General features: G+C 45.5%; 1 protein-coding gene across 1 annotated transcript; it reads right to left on the bottom strand.

Moving 5' to 3' along the window:
- LOC126534825 (uncharacterized) lies at positions 1 to 16,953 on the bottom strand. The gene is made up of 4 exons (XM_055072807.2): positions 16,337 to 16,953; positions 14,320 to 14,454; positions 9,691 to 9,849; positions 1 to 1,775 (listed from the first exon to the last, which is right to left on the bottom strand). The coding sequence occupies exons 1-4, from the start codon at positions 16,796 to 16,798 to the stop codon at positions 1,605 to 1,607; spliced, it is 927 nt and encodes a 308-aa protein (XP_054928782.1). The 5' UTR covers positions 16,799 to 16,953; the 3' UTR covers positions 1 to 1,604.
- Positions 16,954 to 27,485: the final 10,532 nt, after the last annotated feature.

Below are 27,485 nucleotides of genomic sequence, written 5' to 3'. Positions count from 1 at the left end.
TAGTTGTCAAAAAATTTATTACAATAGTTATAAAATTGGCACTAGGTGTACACATTTGTTGCAAGAGCACTTCAACAGATGAACAACACACACCAAAACTAATGAGAAATTGTGAGCTTGCTATAATATTAAGGACAACTTATAAATAAGTATTTATTTTATGGCAGAACAAAAATGTACAAACGCTCTGCATACACACATAGCACATGTCCCATGCAACTTGCGGCAAAATGTAAAAATATGCAAATGCTACGTAGCTGGACAGAACCAAAGTAACGTTTGCCGTGGCTTGGAGCAAGCCAGACAATTTCTTGTATTTTGCCTAACTACATTACATAAATATGTTCAGAGCAAAAGTGTCAATTAAAAAATTGTAGACCATACTGAAAAATTGCAGATCCAGCTTTCTGTTGCCTAATACATGCTACATAAAAGTGTTTTCCTACAAAAGAAGTATCGCGCAAGAACGTGCCAGCACCTATTTCATTTCACAGGCTTCCTTTCAGGCTTGTGAAAAACTTGCGTAGCACGTATTGAGCAACCAAGAACTGGATTGGGAATTTTTCAGAATGGTTTACAATTTTCTCATTGATACTTTTGCTCTGAACATAATATCTAATCATGTTAATTAGGTAATTATGCAATTAGGCATAGTAAAAAAATTGCCCAACTTGCTGCAAGCGACGGCAAACAACATTACCTAGGTTCTGCGAAACTATGTGACACTTGCATATATTCAAGTTATGGGACAAATTATGTGGGTCAACCATTACACTATCCATACATATCTACCAAGGCAGGGATGGCCTTGGATCGTGTTAAGCACCAGAGCAGTGAAAACATGTTTACTGTAAGCAGAGAGTTAGTTTTTTAAAACTGTGCACAACTGTGTAAATAAGGCACTTCGTGTACATATGAAGTGGAAGGTTGAAATTTAGATTAAATGCGTAAGAACAGTCGTGTTATGTACAAAAATGAAAAATGCTAAGAATGGACAAACAAAAGCTAAATGCTGCCACAAATTACTGCTTTCCTGCATTCACCTTGTTCACGTTTTGCTCATCGTCTTGAATTTCCATCTCCCTCATTCCCCGTCTTTTCCCTGCTTTCCCAAAGAAACAAACAACCCAAACATAGGATTCGATCTGGAGATTAGACCACTGCTGAATTCTGTTATGTTCTTTCACTTCCAGTGAAAATCTGGTTCCAACTCAAACTTAAAAGTGGCAGAGCATGGGGCCTCGCAGATAGCCTCCTGTTTCCAAAAAGACCTGGTTTCAGTTCACTATTAAAATTCTTAAATATAGACAAGAAATGCAGGCAGCAGGGACAAAAAGCTTGAGAATGTGCCATTTTCTTAAGAAGGCAGTTTGATGGTTAAGTAACACGAAAGGCAATATAAAAATGGCAACCCCACTCGTTAAGCTTGTGTTTAGGAAAGCTTTTTTCAACTGCCAGATTAATTTATGATCTATAGTTCCCCATGCAATTTTACATTAAAAAAATAAATAAGTAAAATACATGATTTACACAAGTTCTAAGACATTAAATACAAGCCTAAAGTGCAACAAAGTTAAATGCAACATAGGCAATACATTTCAGTTCTACTTGAACCGAGTGCCGCATGACCTGTTCTTTGCATGGCCTTCGAGGGCATTGAGAAGTGTTGCATGGAACAGGTTACTCTTTAGGGCCTCAAGGGAAGCCCTGGCAGCTGCAACAAGCCTCCCGTCTTTGTCGTCCAGCACCAGAGGAGGCAGATGAGAAGGTGGCCCCTGTAATGGTACCAGTACCACATTTCAACCAATACTGCATCACTGTCATTATGGTCCGCCTATTTCCATTTCTTTTCCTTGGGTTCAAGGCTCAACTATCAGGTGCTACCATAGAGAATTGGTTTAGAAATTAGAACAAGCAATGTTCTTCCCTACTGTTCGTGGCCATTTGCAATGCAAACGAATGAGGTGCCTCCAAGCAACATCGCCTTAAATATAAATTCCCTAGAACAAGTATTGTACTCAAAATGCTGTGAACACATGTAACCTTCTGTATGAAATAAATATTATTACTAAACTTAGCGAAGTACCATATTTATTAGAATCTAGGCTGATGGCTTTTTTTCAAATAATCATATTCCAAACTCTAGGGTCGGCTTAGATTCGAGGATTTTAAAAAACGTGCCAGTTTTTCATTTGAAACTGCTAAATATGGTGCATAGCTAGTGCCATCTAGAAAAGTCAGTATCGCAGCTACTATCGCAGCTGTGCCAGTGGCCAACCGTACACAAGTGAGGTCGCCATTTTGACCTGTGCCGTGACGGCTGTATCGGCGTGCGGCGTGGTGTTATTGCGGTGGCACCAAGCAGGAGATGCCACTACAGTGCCGCTTTCAAGCGAAAAGTTGTGATAGCCGCAGAGGCATTGTCGAGCCTTCAAGCCGGGCGGGACTTTGGCGTCAACGAGAAAAACGTCCGTCGTTGGAGGGGACAACGCCAGCAGCTTTTTGGGTGCGCCGCAACGAGGGTGGCATTTAGCGGACCAAAGAAAGGCGGTCACCACAAAGTGGAGACAATTTTGGCCGACTTTGTTCCAACGCAGAGAGCAGCTGCCCTTCCAGTGACAACAGAAGTGCTCCAAGCGAAAGCTAGGGAACTTTCGAGGGAGCAAGGCCTAACGCCAAAGGATTTCAAAGCCAGCCGGGGCTGGCTTCAGAAATTCATGAAGCACCTCGGCTTCAGCCTCCGACGTCGCACTTCAATCACCCGGAAGCTGCAAAGCGATTTCGAAGAAAAGCTGATAGCTTTTCAGCGCTACATGCTGCGAAAGAGAGAAGCGGCAGGCTACAACCCTGGGCAAATCGGCAACGCCGACCAGACGGCTGTGTATTTTGATATGCCAGTGGTATACACCGTGAATGAAAAGGGTGCGCTCTGTGGGCTACGAGAAGCAGCGCGCGACTGTGATGCTATGCTGCACAGCTGATGGACATAAACTCCCCCTTATATGATATTTAAAAGGAAGACACTGCCTGCTCGAGAAACTTTCTCAAGAAATGTCATTGTGCGGGCAAATGAGAACGGGTGGATGACAAGTGCAATGGTGCAAGAGTGGGTTAAGATTGTGTGGCGACGGTGTCCAGGAGCCCTTTTGACAAAGAACTCGCTTCTTGTCGTCGACTCTTACCATGGGCACTTGATCGACAACGTGAAGGCTCACTCAAGCTAACACGAACCTTGCTGTTATACCGGGCGGCATGACGGGCCAGTTGCAGCTACTTGATGTCTGCATCAACAAACCTTTCAAGGATCGTCTGCGGAAATATTACACGGACTAGTTGACTGACGAAGACCACATGCTAACGGCAACGGGCCGCATCAAACGTACATCGCTATCGCAGCTGGCGGGCTGGGTAGTTGCAGCGTGGGACGACATCCCAGGTACTTTGATTGTGTGTGCCTTTAAGAAGTGCAGCATAACTAATGCGCTTGTCGGTACCGAAGATAGTGCACTGTTTGAAGGTGACAGTGACACAGAACACAGTGACGAGTCTAGCAGCGACGACGACGTTTAATGAGCTCGGCACATTCAGATTCAATAAATGCTGTTCGCATTTTGCGAACGCTGTCCTCGTTTTTTTTGCTCGACCTACATTCAAGGTTATATATATATATATATATATATTTTTTGGCTTCGAACTTTAGGGGGTCAGCTTAGAATCGGGGGTTGGCCTAGATTCGAGTAAATACGGTAAGTGTTTGGGCTAGCTGGTGCGTCATCCTAAATATGCTCACAGCTCAAGGCCAAAACAGACAGAAACAAGATACAACACAGACTGCACTGACTTCCAACAGATTTTGTTCACACAAACAACACTTACGCAAGACCGTGCAATGAAAACACCACAGTGAAAGGATTAGGTGCGAATGGTATGTCCATGTTTTTTCCCTGCCTCTGTCTACATTTAGCATTGTGCTTTACAGCATAGTTAGGATGTTATAAATATTTCAAATGCATGCATTTACAAAAGGTGTTTGCAAGGAAGGTACTTAAAATTAAAATACAATTGTTCCTCATCCTAGAATTACATGCTCGGTTAGGAGGGAGACCACAGTAAAAGGCTGCAGATTAATCTTGACCATTTGGGATTCGTAAAGCTGGATTCATCTGGCAGTTAAAATCACTGCTTCATTCAGTGGATGAGCATTACATTGTTCAGCTGTGCCAAATCACCCTGCAAGCAGCTAGTCTGCTTTGTGCTGCTGTGCCGTATGATTCACCGACACAGACGCATTGTGTCCCTTGGTGCATACAATCAGCCATTTGGCCCATCGCATGAATTCAGCCTTAATGTGCTCCCGAAGCACTGTACACGATGGAAGACGGAATTTGCATCCTTCGCCCATCAGAGTGGAGCAGAGACTGCTTGGGAATCAAGCCCAAGACCTCTTGCTTGGCAGTAGAATGCAATAGCCATGGAGGAGAAGGTGGTTCCAGTCGGATGCGTTTTACAGTGGAGCTGTATGTGTCTATCCTCCCACACATTTTTCAATGTCCGTGCCTCAAAATTCGCGCGCCCTCCATGAGGAGACAAGGCAAACCAGTAAGGCACATGCTGACACCTGGTGTAGCAACATGAAAGCTAAGAAACCACCTAACATATAGTTTCATACAATAATTACTAGAAGGAACTCGGGCACTAGGTCTACGGGAGCGGCAATCGGGGTGGTTCACCCAGCATGGGAATCATGGGAAGTACAGCAGCCGGCCGATTTTCCGGACCTGGAGGGGGCCGAGTAATTGTCCAAATAAAATAAAGGTCTAAAAAATCAGTGAGTCGCAAAACAGAACTTTATTCCAGCTCAACTGGACTTTTAAAAAAAAGTTGCGGATGGTCCCTTGCTTTCAATTCCTGCTACCTGTAATGACGTCTGCTCGTACCTGTGCAAGTGCCATGTTCTCGTCATAAGCACTAGACAACAATGTCAGAGCGCGGACAGTTGTGAATGGCCAGATGTGTCATCCGAGTCGCCTTGCGGCGGCGCGATCACCTGGCGCACTATCTCCTCCGTCAGCTCCGCGCACAACTCTAAGGTGTTGTCGGTTGCGACAAACTCGTGAAAAGTAACAGCAACAGGAAGGTTCATCCCACTGCTGTGCAAGTCTAATCAGCTGCTCGCCGTTGTCGACTGCATTGACGATGTCTTCAGTGGTGCCTTTTGGCTCTCCGGCCATGGGCTCTTCAAAGTTGCAAAATTCAGATGCCTTAAAGAATTTGCAGTTGTCAAAGGCTGAGCAGCCTTCCACGCATATGCAAGCATATGCAAAGCAGGCTGGCCCTGTAGTGCAGCTTGAGGTGTTTAATGACCCCTTGGTCCCTCAACTGGAGCACTCTTGTATTCGGCGGTAAGAATCCAAGATGAATAGCTTGCAGGTTGTTTAGGGTGCCATGTACCCCGCAGCTGTCTACAAATGTTACCACTTGCGTCTTCTGGCGCTCAAACAACTGGTCCAGACGGCGGACGTAATCTTCAAACAAGCTTTGCGTAATCTAGGCCTTTGTATTGCTGCTGTACCACACAGGAAGGTTCTTTGCACCCTTATTAAAGCAACTGGGACTTTTCGCCTTGCCTATCACTAGAAGGGCAGCTTCTCGGTGCCAACCGCATTTGCTGCAACCATGACAGTTACCCTCTCCTCACTATGCTTCCCACCAGTGCGGGCCTTACTAGTAAAAAAAGTGAGCGGTCTGGCAGCATTTTGAAGAACAGACCTGTCTCGTCACAATTAAAAATGTTTGCAGGAGCATACTCTTGTATCAGAGCCTTCAACTTACTCGTCCGGTAATCTTTGACAGTAGATTGATCCCTAGCATGCTCTCCCCACAAACTTTTTTGAAACAGACTCCGTGCCTTTTCTTGAAACCATGGTTCCACCTATCAGTGAACTTAGTCCTGAATGCCAATTTTCAAAGCGAGAATCTGCTTTTTGCTTGAGCATGTTGCCCCAAACTGAAGGTTCTCTGGTAGGGCTCCTCTCAACCACAGCTGCAGGGCCTCTTCAAGCTTCGGATATTGTCTTTTTCGGTCATTTTTTTGTAGTTTTGCCGTGCGACTAGTAGACTGCAGAAAATATCTTTGTTTTTCACGTAATCAGACAATGTCTGCTTGGAGAGCTTAAACTCTTTCGTGACGTCGACTTGGGTCCATCCTAGCTCAATAGGCCTGATAATGGCAGCATTGTTGTCCAGTGTCATGGTCAAATATTTTCCGCACTTCTTCGACACACTCGGTGGAGGCAGGTGAAGAGCTGGGGTCATGGTGTCGAAAACACGCCAGCGTTGCTCTGAATGAAGGGCCACAAGACACTCAAATGGCGATGATACATTGTCCAGCGGCTAGTCATGGAAGGCGATGATTTCAATTGCACTGGAATTGACAAAGGCTGAGGGATCACTGCTGGACGAAAACGTGCACGACACTACCTACGACACTGAAGCAAAACTGATGATGATGGTGCTTATCGTCAGCATCACTTGGTGTTCATAGGTAGTGTCCAAAAATGGCCGTGCATGACCTGTGTCTGGTTCTCAAAACCGCTTCCACTGCAGGCTACAGAAAAAAAGCATCACCTTTAAGATTGGCATTTCTTACAACAGGCGTCACCGTTCCAGCACGGATTTGGAGGCCTCCTACACTTGCCAATCAAATTACTGTACCAATGCAAGTCAATCCACATCTGATCCGAAGCTAGCCAGGTGGCTCAAGATTCAAGATGGTGTCCCCCTCGAGTCACAGCGCTGGTCGGTCGCAGCAAATTTTGTCCAGAAAATCTAACTTCTGGCTTTATGTTGTCCGAAAATGATTATGGGAACCCTGACGGTGCATTTATGAAGTCTGGAATACCCATAAGGCCCGAATTTTTGGAGTCCGAAAAATTGGCCGGCTACTGTACATGGATTTGCCTACACTTCAACCTTCTGGCTTTTAACATCTCTTTGAATTTTTAAATTCATCATTTTCAACAAAGTACTGTGTAATAAATGATTACATAAACATTATTAAAATCATCCGCCAGCAGGTTTCGAACACAAGACCTCTAGCACACAAGCTCCACACCGAAACCATTATGCAATGAATGCATGCATCGAGTGGCATAGAATGCACTTATGAATTTCTTTCAGGCAAGCCAGCGTCTTCAGATGCTTGGAGTTTCTATTTGGACACCTTAACAGGTTGAGCCGCTATTAGTAGCAACTGTGCGAGTTCACAGAATATTTTACAGACACAGAAGGGAAAAGCCCCACAATAGGTAAACTTTCACACTCAGTGGCGTGCTTCGTCTTTTTTACAGCTCCGTTGGTAGCCCACATTCAACGAGTGGAATGGCTGCAATCTTGTTTTTTGAACAAATTAGTCGCACTTCATTAATTTGAACACACTTAATTCGAACTTTCGGTTTATTCCGACTGACGTTGTGGCCCCATCAAAGTTATGGTCATTCCAATGGCTGAAAACGCCTGATACAGCCGAACCCACTTATAACGATACCAGTTTTAACGATATATCGATTATAACAATGAAAAGCTGCTGCACAGTCAACACTTGCATGTTTTCTATGGAGAAAAAACCCGCTTACTACAAGTCCCCATGCCACATTACCGGTTATAACGAAGTCTGGCTGCTGGGTGTTCATGCCGAAAGTAATGGAATGCAAAATCCTTGAAAAAAAAAAAAAGAAAGGAAAAAGTGAAATGCCAGCCGCTGCACCATCGCCCGCCACCCCAACTGCTGCCACGCACTTCTCTCCATGAGAGACAAGCGCCAGCATCACACGTATCCCTTCCGTCGCCCTTTGAACCCTACAAAAGCAAATGGGCTGTGCCACCCTTTGAAACAAGAATGGACCGCGCGAACTGCGCTGCCGGCCCTACTAGCACTGCTCCCAGATTGCTCACTGGGCCCTCGCAGTTGGTCTTTTATTATAAGGCCCTCATTCTGCGTAATTCTGCTAACAGATTAAGCCGCCCGTGCTTGTCTTTGTTCACTGCGTCGAAGTCGTTCCTGGCCACATTGTTTCTCAGCCTCTTTCATTCACTGCCGAAACGGAAGATGGTTGATCTGCCCACTGATCATCGGCAATGCACGACATTGCCAGTGAAAAGAAAGTGCACTGCTATAGATTTGGAAACGAACTGTTTCTAACCGATGAGACGATTGTCGTGAATGTGCTTGCATCGGATAAGACAGTGACAGCCATGACGGCAGCGCTGATACGGTAAGACAGGCTGCCTCAACACTGTCCCCGCGGGAGGTCCCTTAGATGATTCAGTCCCTCATGGGACTGTTTTCACGAGGGACCTTCCATATCACTACGTGGATCACTTTGATGCCTTGGAGAAGGATGTCTGCAAGCTTCGCGTAAAGCAAGCAAGGCCAACGGACATGCAGTTTTCTCGTGGAAGCCAGTGGGACGTAAGTGGCGAGATGCTTGTGGCGATCACGTCCCAGCGTTTCTTCTAGATTTCTCAAGGTGAGATGCTGCTGTGGCTACCTTCCTGCATTGTTTAAAAGGCGCCTTTTGGGGCCACCAAAGCTATGCCTTGGCGAAGCTCGTATGTCACTTGCCGCCCGTGGTCCCTCCTTTGCAGTTGTTATAGCAGTGCCATTCTTGAACGTCGACACCTGCAGCTTAACAACACGCGATCGGAGTGCGCAGGAACCAGCGTTAAACAGTTACCACAATCAGAAGCCGGACGGAGGAAGGAGGGGGGGGAAACAGGCCTCCCTGCCATTATGGTTTTCTCGGAACAGCTATGCCATCTCCCATTCTGATTTTTCTTTCATGCATCCCAGTTGTAACCACTATCGGTACAATGGAGTTTTCGTAAAACTTGAATGTTGTTATAAGTGGGTTCAACTGTAATTCAAATGTTCAAACATTTGCGATGGTTAATTTGAACATACTGTGCTCCAACAATGCTCTTAGCAGCGTGCCAAATCACGTGGCGGCGTTTTCAACCAGCATTCCTCTGACACTACCATAGAGGAAGGCATAAGAGCCCTCAATAATGAAAAAAAAAAAGAAGAAAAAATGTGGCAGAAATTTGTGAGCAGACATGTACAGGCACGCATCACCAATTCTTCTGTTAGTGACGGGTGTGCTGTACAGTCAATGACAGATTTTCCGGACCCTCAATTTTTTGGACATGCCTGATAATTTGGACGCCTTCGCGGCACTGCCATGAACCCCATAGAGTGAACGTATAAGAGCGTCTGAAATTTTGGATGCAAAAAGCCTTTGCCTTCCAGTTTTCTGGACTTTTTGCCATGACAGCAGGTCTGAAATGGCATTAATCAAAACCACCCCCACCGCCATTTTGGTTGTCTCGCCACCTTGAGCTGGGGTTTTCACACAAAGATCTGCTGGCAGCCAAAGCTACACCGCGGCAACGCTAGGCCTAGATACTTTTGACGTTTGCTGCCAAGCTTCTTTCTGTTCGGTGCCGTTTTTCATGGAAGCAATTTGCCGCTACCAGCAATGGTGCTGACTCCGCCTTTTAATCCTCACCAATGGCTTTGGAGTGTGGACAGCATGGTGCTTTGCATGTCTGTTCCCGTTTATATAAATTTTTTTGTTCTGCAGCACTCCTTGAAATGCACACAACACTGAAAGCACATGTGACACTGCTTGCCTGCATCAGGGATTTGCCAGCCTTGACGAGTCGCTCGGCAGCCTGGCGGTAGCTGGCACAGAGCCGGTGGTCCAGTGGTGGCTCCTCGGGCTCCGGTGATGCGGCTGCGGCAGCCAACATTGCCTTGTCGACACGAATTGATTCCTCGAGCTGCTTAATCTGCACATTGAAAGTTCACGAAGAGGACTAAACACACAGGAAGCATCAGCGACGACAGTTTACAGTGGTGCTTCACCGAGAAATTTTGTGAAGCAAAATGGGCTCGTTCACAATACATTTTTAGCTCAGAATCCCTACCTAAGTACAAGAAAACAGAGAAATCGTTTTTCCCAGTAATGGCTGCACTGATTTTGACGATGTTTCTTGCATAGAAAGGAAATGCCACACTCTAGTGCCTGTAGGAAGCTGACATTGACCTTAGGCCGTCAATGTTTTCAGAAACTTCAAAATTACAAAACTTCAGAAAAATCAATTACGAAGTCTATAACTTTAGCTCGGCAATGAAAAAATATCACTGTTCTGTGAGCCACACTTAACAAATCTAAAACAGACCAAATCGATGTAGTATACACCACTCTGGAACGTGCTATTAATTTATAGATAAGAATCTAGCAGAACTATTATTAAATATGTGACGATCTCACGCAAGCTGTAAATGTATATATTGTTACGGTGGAAAAAGAGGTCAAGGTTGTGGACGGTGAAGACGACGAAGTGGCAACAGCCTCTCAGGTTTCTGGGCTACTGTTTATATATGCATCTTGTAAATACATCGTGTAAATAGCTTTATACCCGTGACAATATCAAAATTTGCCCACTTCATCTTCTCCGACAGATGCAGTTTAAAAAACTGCAATATTTCAATTTTGGTGAACTGTTATAAATTTGTTAACTCTGTGTTTCTACTGTTTCTTAAACTTGCATTTTCAGTAGCTTTCACAAAAATTTCCTGGCTCTAGATAAAATGCTGCTTCATAGATGTCACGAAAATTTACATTTCTCTCTTAAATGCAGTAAATTTCAAATCGGTCCAGTGGTTGCATCAAAAGCAATTCTGTGTTTTACATGTAGTACACATCTGAATAGTGAAATTGGAGTTGGCCTTGAGCCAAAGTGTCCTCTTAACTAATAGAGCAAGCCCATTTCCTCTGAGCAAAGCAGACGTATTGGTTCATGGGCGAACCTGCGCATTTCCAACAGACCGGAGAAAGTTTCACGGAAATGTCTTCAGCTTTATCTAGCAGAGGGAGACAGACTTGCACTGAACCACAAAGCGTTTAAAAATGCACAAGCGGTTGTAAGCACCAGTGGAATTAGTCCCCTTTCTTTTATCATCCACCACCTCGCTGGATCTCGAGTGCCCTGCTTCCTTGGTAAATTAGCTGACAAATTGTACTTTATGTGTTACAATGCTTGTATTTCTTTTTGTGCATTTCTGACTGATTAACAGTGGTCTGGGAATTAATAGATTTACCATGGAAAAAAAAACGGAAAATGTGTCCTGCAGAACAAATGTCTAACAGGAAGAACCCTCCCATGGAATAAATTAAGTTCATTACGCGAGGCAACACTATAACAAGAATCAGTCATATATCATTGAGTTGCCCAGATATTAGATATCAGGAGAGCCCAGAAGTTCTTGCAATAATTTCCGGTTATTTGATTTAACGTCTCAAAGTAACACATCAGTGATTAGCGGGGCTGTAATGAAGGGTTCACAATTAATTTCAGTTATGGTGTCCTTATTGTACACTAAAGCACAACACAGAAAATTTTTGCTATCCGTCATCATTGGAGCACAGCCAATTTATACAAGGAATAGAACCCACGACCTTGTGCTTGGCAGCAGAATGCCATAGCCACCGTGGCAGCTGCAATGCAAGTCAAACTTAAATGACAAAAGGGTACTGCACATCGTTCCAGGTATTGTTACTGTGCACAGAGCTTTTGTGAGCTCTGAAAAATTACACAAGCGTCAGCCAAGAATGCCGCCACCGATACAAATGTTATACCATCTCCCGCAGTGCAGCATGTCTTGTTTGCATAACTGGTAAGCTTTTGGCATGAAGTTATAAGTTAGTATGTTGCCATTTTGGTGTAAAAGAAAATGCAACATAAAAGCACATAAGCACAGCATAGTAACATATAAAATCCAGTATGGTTATCAAGTAAATTTCCTACAGACTCCCTCACTAACAATGGACTTGCTACAAGCTCTCCGATTCAGCACAACACGCTTCCAGCACTAAATTTAGGTGTGCATTACCCTACCCCTCAAACCTGCCGGCAGGACTTGGCATGGCGTCATCTAGCACAATTAATCAGTGGCAGAAAAACAGTCCTGTGCCCCTCTCCAGGCTATTCCAGTCCCTTGTTCACAAGTCGTGACATCAACCGGGCAAAAGCACAATCTACAAAGGACGACACTTCTGATCTGTTTCCCAGCTGAAGCAATTTGTTGTCTTGCTTGTCTGTCATCTGCAATCAGTTGACTCCGCCTGGTGCAGTACATTTTGCACTACGCATGTGACAGCAACTGGATATCACTGAAAAGCGTGGAGTCCTGTTAATCGGAAGTTGACGGCACCTCTAAACAATAAGAGTGCCAACATGACATTTGGTATGGGTGTAGTGCCCACATGCCTCCTGAAGAAGAGTACGATGCGGAGGGTGGCAAAAGCAAGAGAGAAATCGCTTGCTTGTCTATGAGCTCAGAGTGGTTCAGGGCTCCCTAGGCTCGCATTTTCGCAATAAAATTCAATTGCAAGTGTAGCACTCGTGCACATATCAGATTTGTTGCTTGTGCTCAGTTTATACGGCTCGCTAGGGAGTTTGAAAACTGTACTTCATGACCTCTATAATACTCTGAAATCAGCACTTGACAGCATAAGCCAGTGTGATAGAGGCTGCACAGAACATTGCGCAGTGGACATTCCACGGGCAACCTAGTATGCCACCCTTCTAAATGCCTCATCCCAGGCTTATCCCTTGGCTTCATATGGCTGTGACCAACAAAAACTGGGCTCCTCACTCCCGCCTCTCATTCAACCGATACAGGCAGCTGCCAAGGATTAAGTCTTCCCATGATGCATTTAATGTGTGTGCACGGGATGGGGAAGAATGACATAGCATGACCACAAGAATGTGTGCCCATCCTATATAGCTCTGGGGCACTTGCTTCATTCAGCCCTGACACCTACAGGTAGGAGTGTGGAGCAGATAATGTGGAACCTACGATGTGATAGGAAAGATTGCAGCTTACACTACGTAGTAGTTTTGGTAAAACACTATTTCTTAGCTAAGCGGTCAAGTAACCACATTTCTCGCTCCAATAAGTCCAACGTACCTCAACGATGTTGACTGGCACGTAACATTAATGTGATTAGCATTCTTTGGGAACTTCAACCAGTTTGGAGTATTGTCTGTGCATAAGTCCGTCCATGTCTAACCACTTTCATGCCAACTTGGTCTGCTGTGCTCAAGGAATCGAGTTTGACACCAACTTTAGCACCAACTTGGGGCACTGGGCATCTGCCGTTTCAGGTGGTGGTGGTAAACTTTATTGAAAGCGGGCAGGGGAAAGGGGGAGATGGCTGAGAGATCGGGCTCAAGTAAGGCCCTGGGCCTGCTTGGCCTTCTCCGCCCAGTCCACCAGTTCAAGCCGTCGGTCGACGTCCCCGGACCTGAGCCGTTCTTAGGTGACCCTCCTTCACGGCAACTTGGGGTACTGGATATTTATCGCTCTTCAACATGTTTCACGCCAACATGGGTCACTAAGTCTCTGCATCTCTTCAATGAATCTCTATGACGCCAACCTGGGCCACAGGCCAAGATCTTCTAGGTATGTGCTGCTGTTCATAGTAAATATCATGAACATTTCATCCTATTACACGCCCATCATAAGATAGATCGTTAATTGCATTAATGTCCCCAATCACCTCCAAAGGATGGATGCACTGCAAATTCTTAAAATGCATTTCGAAGCCACTTAATGTAAACAGACAGTGGGTCAATACTATTTATTTCCGCAAAGCAAAGTGGATGACTTCGGGAGATGCTGCCCTGGAGGGCACTGGATTAATTTTGATGAAATACAGTTCAGCCTCATTCGCCTAAAGCTCTGCACAAAGGCATTCTATGAATTCAAAGCAAGCTGGAATGTGGCACCTGCAACCTTGTTCTTGGCAGAGTTATGCCGCAGCCGCCAAGTCTTCACAGTCGGCAAAATAAATTGAAGTCATGCTCTTGGTTCATTCACTGGATACCCACCGTTTATTTTACTTATTCAGTTAATACAGGCTTTCTGGCAACCCCGAACAATGTGCCTAAAGTGGCTGTCAAGAGGATCCGAGTAGTCAAAATGCGCCGCATAGGAGAAACTCATATTTCCAACTCCAGTATTCTAGACTTGCGTTTGCTGGGTCTCTTCCACAAAATGAGCTCTATCGTCAGCAGTTGTGCAGAAGGAGGCATAAGATTGCATTGTGGGATATTGTGCTTGCATAACAATTTGTTAATTCTGTTGCAGGTGACATTTCACTCAACGCTAAGAATATTTTTGAAATGAAAATCCATCGCCCGAGGGATATCGGACTAACTGCAGGTCAGCTCTGTGCTGAAGCGACATACCAGCACATCCAGAGGGTCCTCTTCTGCGACTGTCGACTTGTCACTGGGTCTGGCTCCATTGTCAGAATGCCACAGACATTTGGCAGCCTTCCCTTCACGCTTGTCCGAGGATGACGACACCACAGATGGCCCCACCTGCAAAAAAAGAAAACTAGAAAATGAACAACAAATAAATAAATAAGAAATAAACAGGGGCTTTGTTGCGACAGTTGTAACAACGAATCTCATACTTTAACGCAAAAACCCCTGTCTTGTATCCGAGCATAGGGTGTATGAACTAAAGGTCGGCCGCAACGTTGCACTGCGGTGTCTCAGCACAGGTTACCACATTTGTGGTTGCACCCCAGCAGACGTGCTCTGCCCAGTGTTGCTGTGCACAGGCATCTTGTTTTATTGCGTGTGGTTCCGCTTCAACAAGAAAACTAGTATTGAATCTTTCACTGAATGTGCTGTGTGAATGTGCAATGTGGTGAGCTTGGTGGTGTAGGTGTGAGCTTCACCTAAATATGTGAATCGATCTCCGAGTGTGCGCTTGTGGGTACAGACGCATTAGCAGTGCATGGTGTGGTTCACGGGCTTGATCTAGCAGGTCAAGAAACAAGCACAAAAATGTCAGTATTCGAGGTCGAGATTCTACGACGTGCTTACGTAACCGAATGTGTGAACAAGCATCTGTGTCTACGAGTGTATAGTGTATTTAACTTCGTCGGACTTCAGCAGCAGCCCGTATTCCTGCTGCGACTTCTTAAACGCACCACGATGACGTTATCACGAAGAAGTTTCACCTTCTGTGATAAGGGGTGTGATCTAACTCTAAGTTACGCACTTGAATGGTTGCGATTGCAACGTTTTGAATAGACCGCAGCTCAGCATCACGCTTCGTTGGCATTTCATGCCCGGCGAACTACATTGATTTCGCATTCTTAAAGGGCCCTGTCCCTGATGCAAGCTTCACGCGGTCAACTTGATTTCAAAATGACCACAACGCACAACGTATATCGTTCGTTTATTTGGCTCGGTGGTGAAGCGAGAGCTATTTCCCACTGGTCGCACAGACTTTGCGTTCTCGTGACTGCGTACTTAGTAGGGTGGATGGGTTTGAGTTGGGATGACTAAACGTGGCGGAGATAAAACTCATCTTTCCTCTACTGGCACAGTACCTGCACAGCAGGAATCGCAGATGCTTGTTCGTACACTTCGCTCCGTAAGCATGCCATAGGAACCAGCCCTCGAATGCTGACGTCGCGCTTGTTTCTTGAGCTGTTATAAGAAGCGCATGAACCACACCATTCACTGCTAATGAATCCGGACCTGCGAGCGCACACTCGGAGATTGATTAACATATTTGGGCGAAGCTCACACCTACACCACCAAGCTCACAATATCGCACGTTCACACAGCACATTCAGTGAAGCGTTTAATACTAGTTTTCTTGTCGAACAAAACCACACGTGACAAAACAAGATGCCTTTGCACAGCAACGCCGGGCAGAACACATTGTCTGTTGAGAAGCAACCACAAATGTGGCAACCTGCACCGAGGCACCGCAGCGCCGCGGGTGAGCTTTAATGCATACACCCTATGCGCTATCAGATTCTAAGCATTATAGAATATTATTAATACGTAAGTGAAAGTACTGTATTTAGCAGGTCATGCCATGCACAGAAAAAAGAACGGTCGTCTCGCGAGAATGGCCGGCTCGGCTAATCAATAGGCGTGTTCATCTTGAGCGGTCACGTGCAATTGCCTTCGCACCATTTCACGCCATGAACGCAGAGACGAACCAACCACATGGGACAAGTTTCCTACGGGTTTTCAGCGTCGGCAGACTTGGGCGTCGAACGAGCGCCTCTCCCAGCGTCGCATTGTTCTTGACGACGCCGGCAGGCGCAATAACACACAAGGTACGGCAAGAAAGAAAAGCAAAGCAAACTACGTGCTTCTTCTCATAACTTCTATCTTATTGCGCTGAATTTCGTCTCAGCCTTCTAAACCAATTAGCCCAAATGTCACGAACCTGTGGCATGGGCGTGGAGGCCACCATGGGCTTGAAGGTCATGCTCCCGGAACACGGTCTGGAAAACGTCGACGACGCCGAAGAACCCTCGGAGTTCTGGACCATTTCAGCCGTCCCTAGAAGCATGTGCCAGAGGCGCGTCTGGTCGCTGTCGGCGGCCGTGCCTTCCGCGAAAGCAGCGAAGTCCTGGGCGCGTGCCGGGTTCAGCCTCTTCAGCACCGACGATATGCGCTCTGTCAGCGCCTCTCTAGTCCCGTCGCCGGCCCCCAGTTCTTGCTCGGTTTTTCCCGACGGGTCGATGGCGGTGAGCACCCAGCGAAGGAGCTCGAGGCGCTGGCGTCCGGGGGCGAAAAACAACTGCTTAACCTCGCCGTTGTCGTCGTTGGCGATCATGTTAAATGCACCTAGCAGCATAGAGGCGTCTCGGCAATTCAGAAGGTTGGCTGCCGATATTCCAGCCATGCCGACGAGGTGCCGTCAGGGGCTCTCGAAGGAAGTAACTGCCGACAAACCTGTGTTCTTCGTCAAATTCTACCGCCTTCACCGCCTTGTCAGCCGCGTCACGCCGCGTAGGCTACAGCTGCTGCTCCTGGTTGCCAGACCCTCTAAACGGTTTCGCGTAGCATGTACTAGATAATGGTCGAGTGGAACCAAAGGTATTCGTGGAACGAACGGCGCTCTCCAGCTGAGGCGCTGCGTGTGGAAAAATTTTGCGAGGGCGCTGCGAGTGAACTGGCTTGGGGTGGAGACGCGTTTCGCGGCATATTCAACGCAATTTCACTGCGGGCGCTGAGACTAATTGCGCGCGTACGCTCTTAAATTGGTGCTTTATTTAAACTGCAAATTTATATTTACACATTTTCGCTACGTTGCAGCTCGGCCTCCTCCTAAGAGGAAGCTTAGGAGCACCAAATTTGACGAAGTTCGTTGCATTTAAAAGAAAAACTTAAAAAATTTAATTATGGGGTTTTACGTGCCAAAACCACTTTCTGATTATGAGGCACGCCGTAGTGGAGGACTCCGGAAATTTCGACCGCCTGGGGTTCTTTAACGTGCACCTTAATCTAAGTACACGGGTGTTTTCGCATTTCGCCCCCATCGAAATGCGGCCGCCGTGGCTGGGATTCGATCCCGCGACCTCGTGCTCAGCAGCCCAACACCATAGCCACTGAGCAAAAAGAAAAACTTAAATTGTAAGGATTGTTGGTTTCGAATTTTGAAAAATTGGCCAAAAGCCCAAATTTTCAGAAAACGAGACTATCATGTTTAAAACTATCTCTCAACAATGAAAAATTATATCACAATTGTTTGAATTGCATCTAATAGTACATCTACAGGGAAGAAATAGATATGCTACACATGAATTGAAAAAATTGTATTATGGAAATACGGCTTCTGCAGAACCCTTATACACAACGCAACAAATTCACGTAAGATACAAATTGACAGCAAATCCGTCTGTTTTGACTGTTATAGTAGATGCCGTTTACAGAACCGCCATATCTGTTCTTGATACATAGCTATTAGTTTGTAAACGTCGTGCTTCTATTTTTTCGAACTGTCGAATTTTTCAAAATATCTTAAACAAAATTCAGGCCCTAAATCGAAATTCCGCTTCCAACAGACACTAGAATTTAACTTTCTGTCTCAAGTGCAACAAATTTCATTAAAAGCGATTCAGGGATTATCTCAGAATAGCGTATCTCCGTTTTACATGTATTTGAATGGGCCACGTCGGAGTTGGCACCGAGCTAAAGTTTCCTCTTAAAAATTTTCTCGATGCATCAAATACATGAATAATAATTGCATTGCCATTGCCAAAGATGCTGCAAACGAATTCTTGAACACTACGCACTGTCAAAACAAGTAAAATATGCATTTTTCGTAAAAGAACATACTCGTATGTGCCAAAAATTGCGACCAAAATAACTTATATCAATGCTTCCATGTTTTTTGTCTCTTTAATAAGTAAACAAAATATCACACGAACTTTAGAACTATATCAGTTCGAAATCAGGAAAGCAGTGCATGCCGCTGATATGAAAAATGAAAAGGCTATAAAATGAACAAGTTGAGGACAAATACGTTAATGAAACTTTGTCATTCAAGAACCGTGTTTACATTCTTGTCCATATGCAATGACCAGTGAAAAATCTCAATGTCGCTGTCATTTGTTCCAATGTATTACGCAGGAGCAGCTGTCACCGGTCGTGTATCGTGAGTAATTGTACCGAAATTATAGTAGCAACAGAGAGCACGTAAAAAAAGCAGGAGTTCTGCAAGATATACGAGGGCGAGTCAAATTAAAGTGAGCCAATGCGAATATATGACAAACGGGGTACTGTATTTAAAAGTATTCTCCATGAACATTTAGACATTTGTCCCATTGACTAACGAGTCACGTCACATTTTCGTCACATAAAACTACTTGGGTTGCTGCTTCAAAAAGTCTGTAACTGACTCTTTCACGTCAGCGTCCGACACGAATCTGGTTCCCTTGAGCTGTTTTTTCGGTTGCCTCAAGATGTGGAAGTCGCAAGGCGACATATCTGGGCTGTATGGCGGATGTTGCAGCGTTTCACACTTGAACTTTGCCAGTTTTCTGTTAACCACATCAGCGACGTGGAGACGGGCATTGTCGTGGAACAAGATGATCCCATTCGTCAATTTTCCATGTCGTTTGTCCTTGATTGAGACACGCAGCCGTTCCGGCGTTCCAAAATATCGGAAACAATTGATAGTGTCTCAAGATTTAGCAAATGTTATCAGTAATGACCGCTGACGATAAAAAAAAAGGTCAACAACACCTTCCCGGCGGTAATGACGGCCTTTGCTTTCTTTGGGGGTGGTGAATTCGAATGTTTCCACTGTGAGCTTTGCCGTCGTGTTTCAGGCTCGTAGTAATGGCACCATGGTTCGTCCCCGACCACAATTGCAGACAAGAAGTCGTCATCCTCATGGTGATACCGGATCAGATGAGTCAAGGCAGCGCCAAATTTATCCGTCTTCTGGCGGTGGATCAAAATCTTGGGTAGCCATTGCGCACCCAAGAGCCGAACCGAGGCGTTCATGAATTATGGCGTGAACCGAACCGTCACTGATGTTCACACGGTCTGCCAGTTCATCGATGTTTATCCTCCATTCTTGTCTCATCAGCTCATCAACCTTTTAAATTGTGTGGGGGGTGATTTCACGATGGCTTTGGCCCGGTCTTGAAATGTCTTCCCAACTTTCCCGTCCTTTTTTGAACCATTTGCTCCAACGCTTCACAGTGGCCAATGAAATGCAATGTTCCACGTACCCGGCAGCCATACGACGACTAATTTCTTTTTTGGAAACACCTTCAGCTGTCAAAAACTTCGCGACACCACGCTGTTAAACTTTTGGAGTGTCCATTATGTCATGGAACCATGTTCAATCCAGTGTATGAGAGCATTAAAGAACATTTATCCTTACACCTGCGTGTCACTTTTCTAAATGAGAGATGCGTGTGTGCTACGCGCAGGCCTCGCAGATAATGAACCGAACCATTATTGCGCGGTGAGCGTAGGCTCACTTTCATTTGACTCGCCCTTGTACATGAGAAATGCGAAGATACAACGGGATATACAAATGTGAAAATACGGTTTGATAAAGGGCTAAAAAGTGTCACTGGAAACAAAGTTCATTGCACGTATACACAAAACCTCGCAACAAGATATTTAAATATACGTATAAATATCCAATAAATCTACGTATATAAGCAAAAGTTACTGTATATAATGCGTCAAACAAGGCAAATAAACATGTTGCGCAATCACAGATTCACAGAATCCCAGATTCCGCCCCCATTCCATCCATTACCCCCGATGTGTCGCGCGCGACGGAAGGCGGTGCGCTTGCTCTCCGCTTTTCTCCTTTGCGCACACAAGACTGATTCACCATGTTCGGCTCACCCATTCCATCCATTACCCCCGATGTGTCGCGCGCGACGGAAGGCAGTGCGCTTGCTTTCCGCTTTTCTCCTTTGCGCACACAAGACTGTTTCACCATGTTCGGCTCACCCATTCCAACCCCGCTGGCATATTCCACTCCCCGCTGGGCGTGGTATATTCTGTTTCCACTGTAAGCCTTGCCGTCGTGTTTCATGCTCGTAGTAGTGGCACGTTGGTTCGTCCCCGACCACAATTGCAGACAAGAAGTCGTCATCCTCATGGTGATACCGGATCAGATGAGTCACGGCAGCGCCAAACTTCTCCGTCTTCTGGCGGGGGATCAAAATCTTGAGCATCCATTGCGCACACAATAGCCGATAACCGAGGTGTTCATGAATTATGGCGTGAACCGAACCTTGACTGATGTTCTCACGGTCTGCCAGTTTATCGATGCTTATCCTCTGTTCTTGTCTCATCAGCTCATCAAACTTTGAAATTGTGTGGGGGGTGATTGCACGTTGGCTTTGGCCTGGTCTTGGAATGTTTTTGCAACTTTCCCGTCCTTCTTTGAACCGTTTGCTCCAACGCTTCACAGTGGCCAATTAAATACAATGTTCAAACGTACACGGCAGCCACACGGCGACTAATTTTTTTTTTTTTTTGGAAACACCTTCAGTTGTTGAAAACCTCACGACACCACGCTGTTCAACTCTTGAAGCGTCCATTATGTCATGCAACCAGGCACGTACCCAGGATTTTTTTTCGGGGGGGGGGGGGGGGCCCACCACCTCCATCATCATCGCCATCATCATCATCATCATCATCATCATCCGCCTGTTTTATGTCCACTGCAGGACGAAGGCCACTCCCTGCGATCTCCAATTCAGGCACGTACCCAGGATTTTTTTTCGGGGGGGGGGGGGCACCACCTCCATCATCATTGTCATCATCATCATCATCATCCGCCTGTTTTATGTCCACTGCAGGACAAAGGCCACTCCCTGCGATCTCCAATTACCCCTGTCCTGCGCCAACCGATTCCAACTAGCGCCCGTGAATTTCCTAATTTCATCGCTCCACCTAGTGTTTTGTCGTCCTCGACTGCGTTTCCCTTCTCTCGGTACCCATTCTGTAACCCATTACATGACCTGCCCAGCTACATTTTTTCCTCTTGATGTCAATTAGAATATCGTCTATACGCGTTCGCTCTCTGATCCAAATTGCTCTCTTTCTCTCTCTTAACGTTATGCCTAGCAATCTTCGTTCGATCGCTCTTTGCGCGGTCCTTAACTGGCTCTCAAGTCTCTGCCCCATATGTCAGCACTGGCAAAATGCACTCATTGCACACCTTACTTTTCAATAATAATGGTAAGCTTCCAGTCAGGAGCTGGCAATGTCTGCCGTATGCGATCCAACCTATTTTTATTCTTCTGTGAATTTCCTTCTCATGATCAGGGTTCCCTGTGATTAATTGACCTAGGTAAACGTACTCCTTCACAGTCTCTAGTGGCCAACTGGCGATCCTGATCTCTTGTTCCTTTGTCCGGCTATTTATCATTATCTTCATCTTCTGCATATTAATATTCAACCCCGCTCTTACACTCTCTCTGTTAAGGTCTCCAATCATTTGTTTTAACTCGTCTGCGTTGTTGTTGAATAGAACAATGTCATCAGCAAACCGAAGGTTGCTGAGATATTTGCCGTCGATCTTTACTCCTAAGCCTTCCCAGTTTAATAGCTTGAATTATTCTAAGCACGCAGTGAATAGCTTTAGAAATATTGTGTCTCCCTGTCTGACGCCTTTCTCTATAGTTATCTTCCTGCTTTTCGTGTGTAGAATTAAGGTAGCTGTAGAACCTCTGTAGATATTCTTACACGAAGGACGAGTCAGTAAGACGAGAAACTATTTACAGATTATATTTACAACAACGGTTGCAGCGCTGACCGGTTAGATTCACAGCGCGAGCCCAGTTCGTTCTTCCTCCTTTTTTCTGGAGTGATGGCGCCCACGCGCCTCGTTCAAACAAACAAATACCACACGCATGTAGCAATATTTTCCAAGCTTTTTACGTAAGCGTTCTGTACTCCTTGATTAAGTAGTGCCTCTATGACTGCTGGTATCTCTACTGAATCAAATGCATTTTCGTAATCTATATAAGCCACACGGAGAGGCTTATTGTACTCTGCAGATTTCGCGATAACCTGATTGACGACATGGATGTGATCCATTGTAAAGTATCTCTTCCTGAAGCCAGCCTGTTCCCTTGGTTGACAAAATCCAGTGTTGCCCTTATTCTATTGGAGATTATTTTGGTAAATATGTTATATAATACTGGGAGCAAGCTAATGGTTCTATAATTTTTTCAATTCTTTAACGTCTCCTTTTTTGTGAATTAGTATAATGTCTGCATTCTTCCAGTTTTCTGGGACCCTTGCAGTCGATAGACACTTCGTATAAAGAGCCGCCAGTTTTCCAAGCATTATGTCTCCTCCATCTTTGATTAAATCGACTGTTATTCCACCTTCTCCTCCCGCTCTTCATCGTTTCATGTCTTGCAGGGCCCTTCTGACCTCATCGCTAGTTATAGGAGAGTTTCTGTATCCTGTTCATTACTGTTTTTAAGTGAGGTATCGTGACTCCTCTGGGGACTGTATACAAGTCAGCTTAGAATTTTTCCGCTGCTTTTACTACATCTTCGAGATTGCTGATGATATTATCCTTCTTATCTTTTAGTGCATACATCATGGTTTGTCCTATGCCAGGTTTCTTTTTTACTGATTTCAGGCTGCGTTCATTTTTTACGGCTTCTTCAGTCTTTCTCGTGTTATAGTTTCGAATATCAGTTATTTTGGCCTTGTTGATCAGTTTTGACAGTTCCGCGAATTGCGTAACGCTGTGCGGCCGCCAGTGCCATACAACCGCGTACAGCGCAGGACTCTGCGATTCTAGACGTACTGCGCTCACCGCGAGAGGTTAGAAAAACACCTACACAAGCAGAGCAGAGAAGTGGCTACGTGAGGCGGTTCGACCGATAACTGTAGAAGCGTAATTCAAAACAAGTAATTGTTCTCCACTTCCGGCGGCGTTTTCTCTACTTCCTTTTTAAATAAAAAGATGTTGATCCATAAATATTCTCATAAACAACGGTTATCTTTTTTATTATTCGCTTTTGCTTGCAGTTTGGTTGTTGCCTTGGCTCTCTCAATTAGTAGATCGCTTAATTTCTCAACTCCCTGCGATTTTTGTTTCCAGTTGCCAATTTTGCACGAAAAGTGCTATACAATTAGGGAAAAACAGACGAGGTAACGGGCGACACTCATCTTGCTTATGGGTTTAAGGGTTATTGCAGGGTTTCATGATGGACGCTCTTTCACATTATTTTATTTCCCACTTTATCTAACCCATATCACGTGTATATGGTTGCGGGCATCTGCCAGCGTCGCGGCTAGCCGTAACTCAAGGAAATAATGAAGCTAAGGGATAAGTTAAACGCAATTGGCGTTTTCTCCGGCCGCAACTCGTTCCATGAGAGTACAGACCAGCTGAGTAACAGCCGCATCCCTCTCCTAGTCCCAGGATCAGCCTAAACAAAGAAGGCTGAACTAACAAAAGCAACAGCTATGCGCGTGACGGTTGAATAGATGGTGACAACTGAACGCATCTCGAGTTAATCGCGCGGGTGCGGAATCTATGAGAAAACTGTCCTTCACATTACAAGAGATGCCGATAACTACCGCCATCTAAAAGGAGTGAAAAAGGCAGCATAATGCTGACCGATGAACAGCTGCCAAGTCTCAACATTGATCTGGCGGCGCTTTAGGAATGTGTGAGGAGTGGTGGCGTGGGTGGGGAGGGGGGGTACGCCACTTGATTTCGGGGGCCCGGGCCCCCCCGGCCCCCCCCCCCCCCCCCCTGGGTACGTGCCTGCATGCAACCATGTTCAACAACCCAGTGTATGAGAGCATTAAAGAGCATTTATCCTTGCACCTGCGTGTCACTTTTGTCAATGAAAGATGCCGCTCTGTTACGCGCATGCCTCGCAGATAATGAACCGAACCATTATTGCGCGGTGACGGTAGGCTCACATTCATTTGACTCGCCCTCATACATTAGAAATGCAAAGATACAATGGGCTATACAAATGCGAAAATACAGCTTGATAAAGGGCAAAAAAGTGTCACTGGAAACAAAGTTCACTGCATGTATACACAAAAGCTCGCAACAAGATATTTAAATACACGCATAAGACTCCAATAAATTTACGTATTTAAACAAAAGTCACTCTATATAATGCATCAAACAAGGCAAATAAACATGTTGCGCAATCACAGATTACAGAATCCGTCACCGCGCTTGATAATTACATCAAGAAACGGTAGACAACCATATGCTTCTTGCTGGAAAGTAACCTGAATTGCCTGTTCCACGCTGTTAAGACGAGCAGTGAAGGCAGTGAGAGCATCCTTGTGAATTATGGAGAAGCAATCATCTACATATCCCAGGAAAACCTTTGGAGAACAGGTAAAAGATGCAAACGCCCGACGTCAACGTCATCCATGACCAGATTCGCAGCACAAACCGATATAGATGCACCCACAGCCGTAGCATGCGGTTTCAGGTAAAAATTCTGTTGGAAGACGAAGTATGTATTCGACTAGCAGAACCTAAGGAGACGAGATATGCCTGAAACGTCATTCGGAGACCTATCAGGCAACGACCCGTCAGCTTCGAGGGTAGCGGTATAAACCTTTACAGCCAGTTCTACTGGAGCGCTTGTGAATAGTAACTTAACATCAAATGAGACCATGACGTCATCATGAGCAGGAACAACATGCCCTACCTTTTCAATAAAGTCGCCAGAATTGCGCACGCGAGTGCTGCTTTTCCCAACCAGTGGTGAAATGATCCGGTGTAAGAAACCGGAAAGCTTGTACAGAGGAGAGCGAGTGTAGGCGGCAATGGGCCGCATAGGAACACCTTGCTTGTGTATCTATGGTATGCCATAAAGTGCAGGAGCTGATCCGTTGTGACAAAGTGGTCGGTAACAGAGTGATTTATGCTGGGACGGGACCAAATGGAAGTCGTCAGCTAGAAGCTTTTGGGAGTTTCTTTGCATTTTTCCTGTGGGATCATGCATCAGGCGAATATAGGTATTGGCGTCACTAACCAGTGTCAGCATCTTTTTGGTGTAGTAACCACTGTCGAGAAAAACAGTGGCGTTTCCTTTGTCAGCCGGAAGAATGACGATGTCTTGATTGCTTCGAAGCCGGTCGATAGCCTCATGTTCCTCAAGCAACAGCGCGGAATTTGAAGAAGGGTTTTGCAACCCAGAAAGCACGTTAATAACACGCGTGCGAGCTTCGTCACGTCTAGTGGCGTCAACTTGGCTTACCAGCCTTTTCAACAACACAAATCAGCTACTTCGTAGCTAATGTTTACGCCAAGGCTCAGGACCGAGAGTTCCGCTTTGTCAGGCTTATAGGAAGAAAGATTGTGTACAGTCTTTCTCCGTAAAATTTGGGACGTACTGTTTCAGGATGGTCGCAGCCTTTCCAGCTTGGCATGGTTCATGACGTCGTTATTTCGTGTTCTGACACTTGCTTGAAAGTTAACGTGTAGCTGTATTGAAGCAAATTCGGCAGGGCACAGGAACTCTAGTCGGCGATGGGCATAGAAGGTATCATTTTCCAGCATACGGACCTTAGCCTTGCAGTCCGGTAGTATTTCTTGCAGTAGTAGTCGTTCAGCCCGTGAAATCACGCAGTCTTTTCGCGTTTATTCAACATGTACTTTTCCGGGGCTGCCGTCAAACTTTCGATTTCAGCTCTTGGGAATTACACGGAACATGACGGCGACGGCAGGAATGCGTCTGTCCTGTCCATATTGCTATTGCAATATTATAATAAGAGTATCAGAGTCCCGTGGCCCATCACTTTCCGCAAAAGTAGAAGCAACAAAATCGAACTTTCACCTTGCGAAAATTCGCTGTGCCGCAACACTGTCTTTCTTTTATGGGGTGGGGCACCGAAGTGAAAAAAAAAAAAAACTCGATGGAAAGCATGTTGGCCACAATGGAATACCTACTTTGGGCACGTAATGTGACTACCGAAGAAATATCGAAGAAAACGTGAGACATTTGGCCCACAGAGAACCAAGCGCATACTGCTCGGTATCCTACACCGGCGAGACAAAAGACTTTCCGGAGACGTTGCAATAGCATCAAAGTGAAGGTGATGACCTCAAGCGGAGGCGTTGCTATCCATCGTGTCCCCACAGTGGTGGCGGCGAGCGACCATTGTTTCTTTTTCTCGACTGCTAGCCAGAAAGTGTCCAAAAAACTCTGGCAGGCCAAAATCCTCTCGGCCAGAGAGAGGCCCAAATCCTCTCGGCCACCAAAGTGCGCCGCATGGTTGTCGGGGCAACACGAGAAAAACGCATGCGCTCTGGCTGGCTCTGGCAGCCCGCGAGTAGCAAGAAGAAGAAAATTGAAGAGGCTGAATGTGTGCTCGGGAATAAAAGTCAAACTAGAAAAAATTAATAGTAACGTAGTTACCTTTGCTGGCTTTACTGCCTTGACATCGATGCTTTGGCGCAGGTGAAAAAAAAGTTGATATTCTTTTCTGCGACTTGACAGCACAAATGGACCACCACAACGCTTCGTCTCATAGGACCTCGCTGCGCACTTTGCCAACTTGTATGATAGCGTGTTGATTTGCCTTGCCTCGTTGTATGGTCCGATTGCGACTTTAGAAAAGTCTATACACCTTTGGTATTAAATGTTTATAAGAACATTTAACCCACAAATCACACGCGCCGCAATGCCCCTCAAGCACTTGGAGTTAGCGTACGTAGGCCACCGAACGCTTTTTTGTGAAGTTGATTAAAATAATTATAAAACGCCCTACTTTTCGGACAATCCGCTGTATGCGGGCGATGATAATCACTTGGGAACAGAAACCAGCTGTTCCCGACGTCTTCGCTCCCTCCTCCTTGTGGCTAACGATAGGTCCGTGGATCATTTTTTTGTTATGCCATTGTTTCGCGCCCTTAACGAAACCTTGGAAGAACCATTTCACTGTATGAAATTTCACATTTCCATTCATTAAAACGGTACGTTACCTTACTTGTCATCTCACCCTATTAAAATTCCTCATCACATTTCATGGAGGCAAACAAATCACCCAGCCAACGAGAAAGAAGAAGTGAAGACGAGCGAGAAGCAAGCAACGAAGGA

The sequence above is a fragment of the Dermacentor andersoni genome, chromosome 7 (genome assembly GCF_023375885.2).
Source record: "Dermacentor andersoni chromosome 7, qqDerAnde1_hic_scaffold, whole genome shotgun sequence".
Lineage (NCBI taxonomy): Eukaryota > Metazoa > Arthropoda > Arachnida > Ixodida > Ixodidae > Dermacentor > Dermacentor andersoni.
This window is presented reverse-complemented; position numbering and strand designations above follow the sequence as displayed.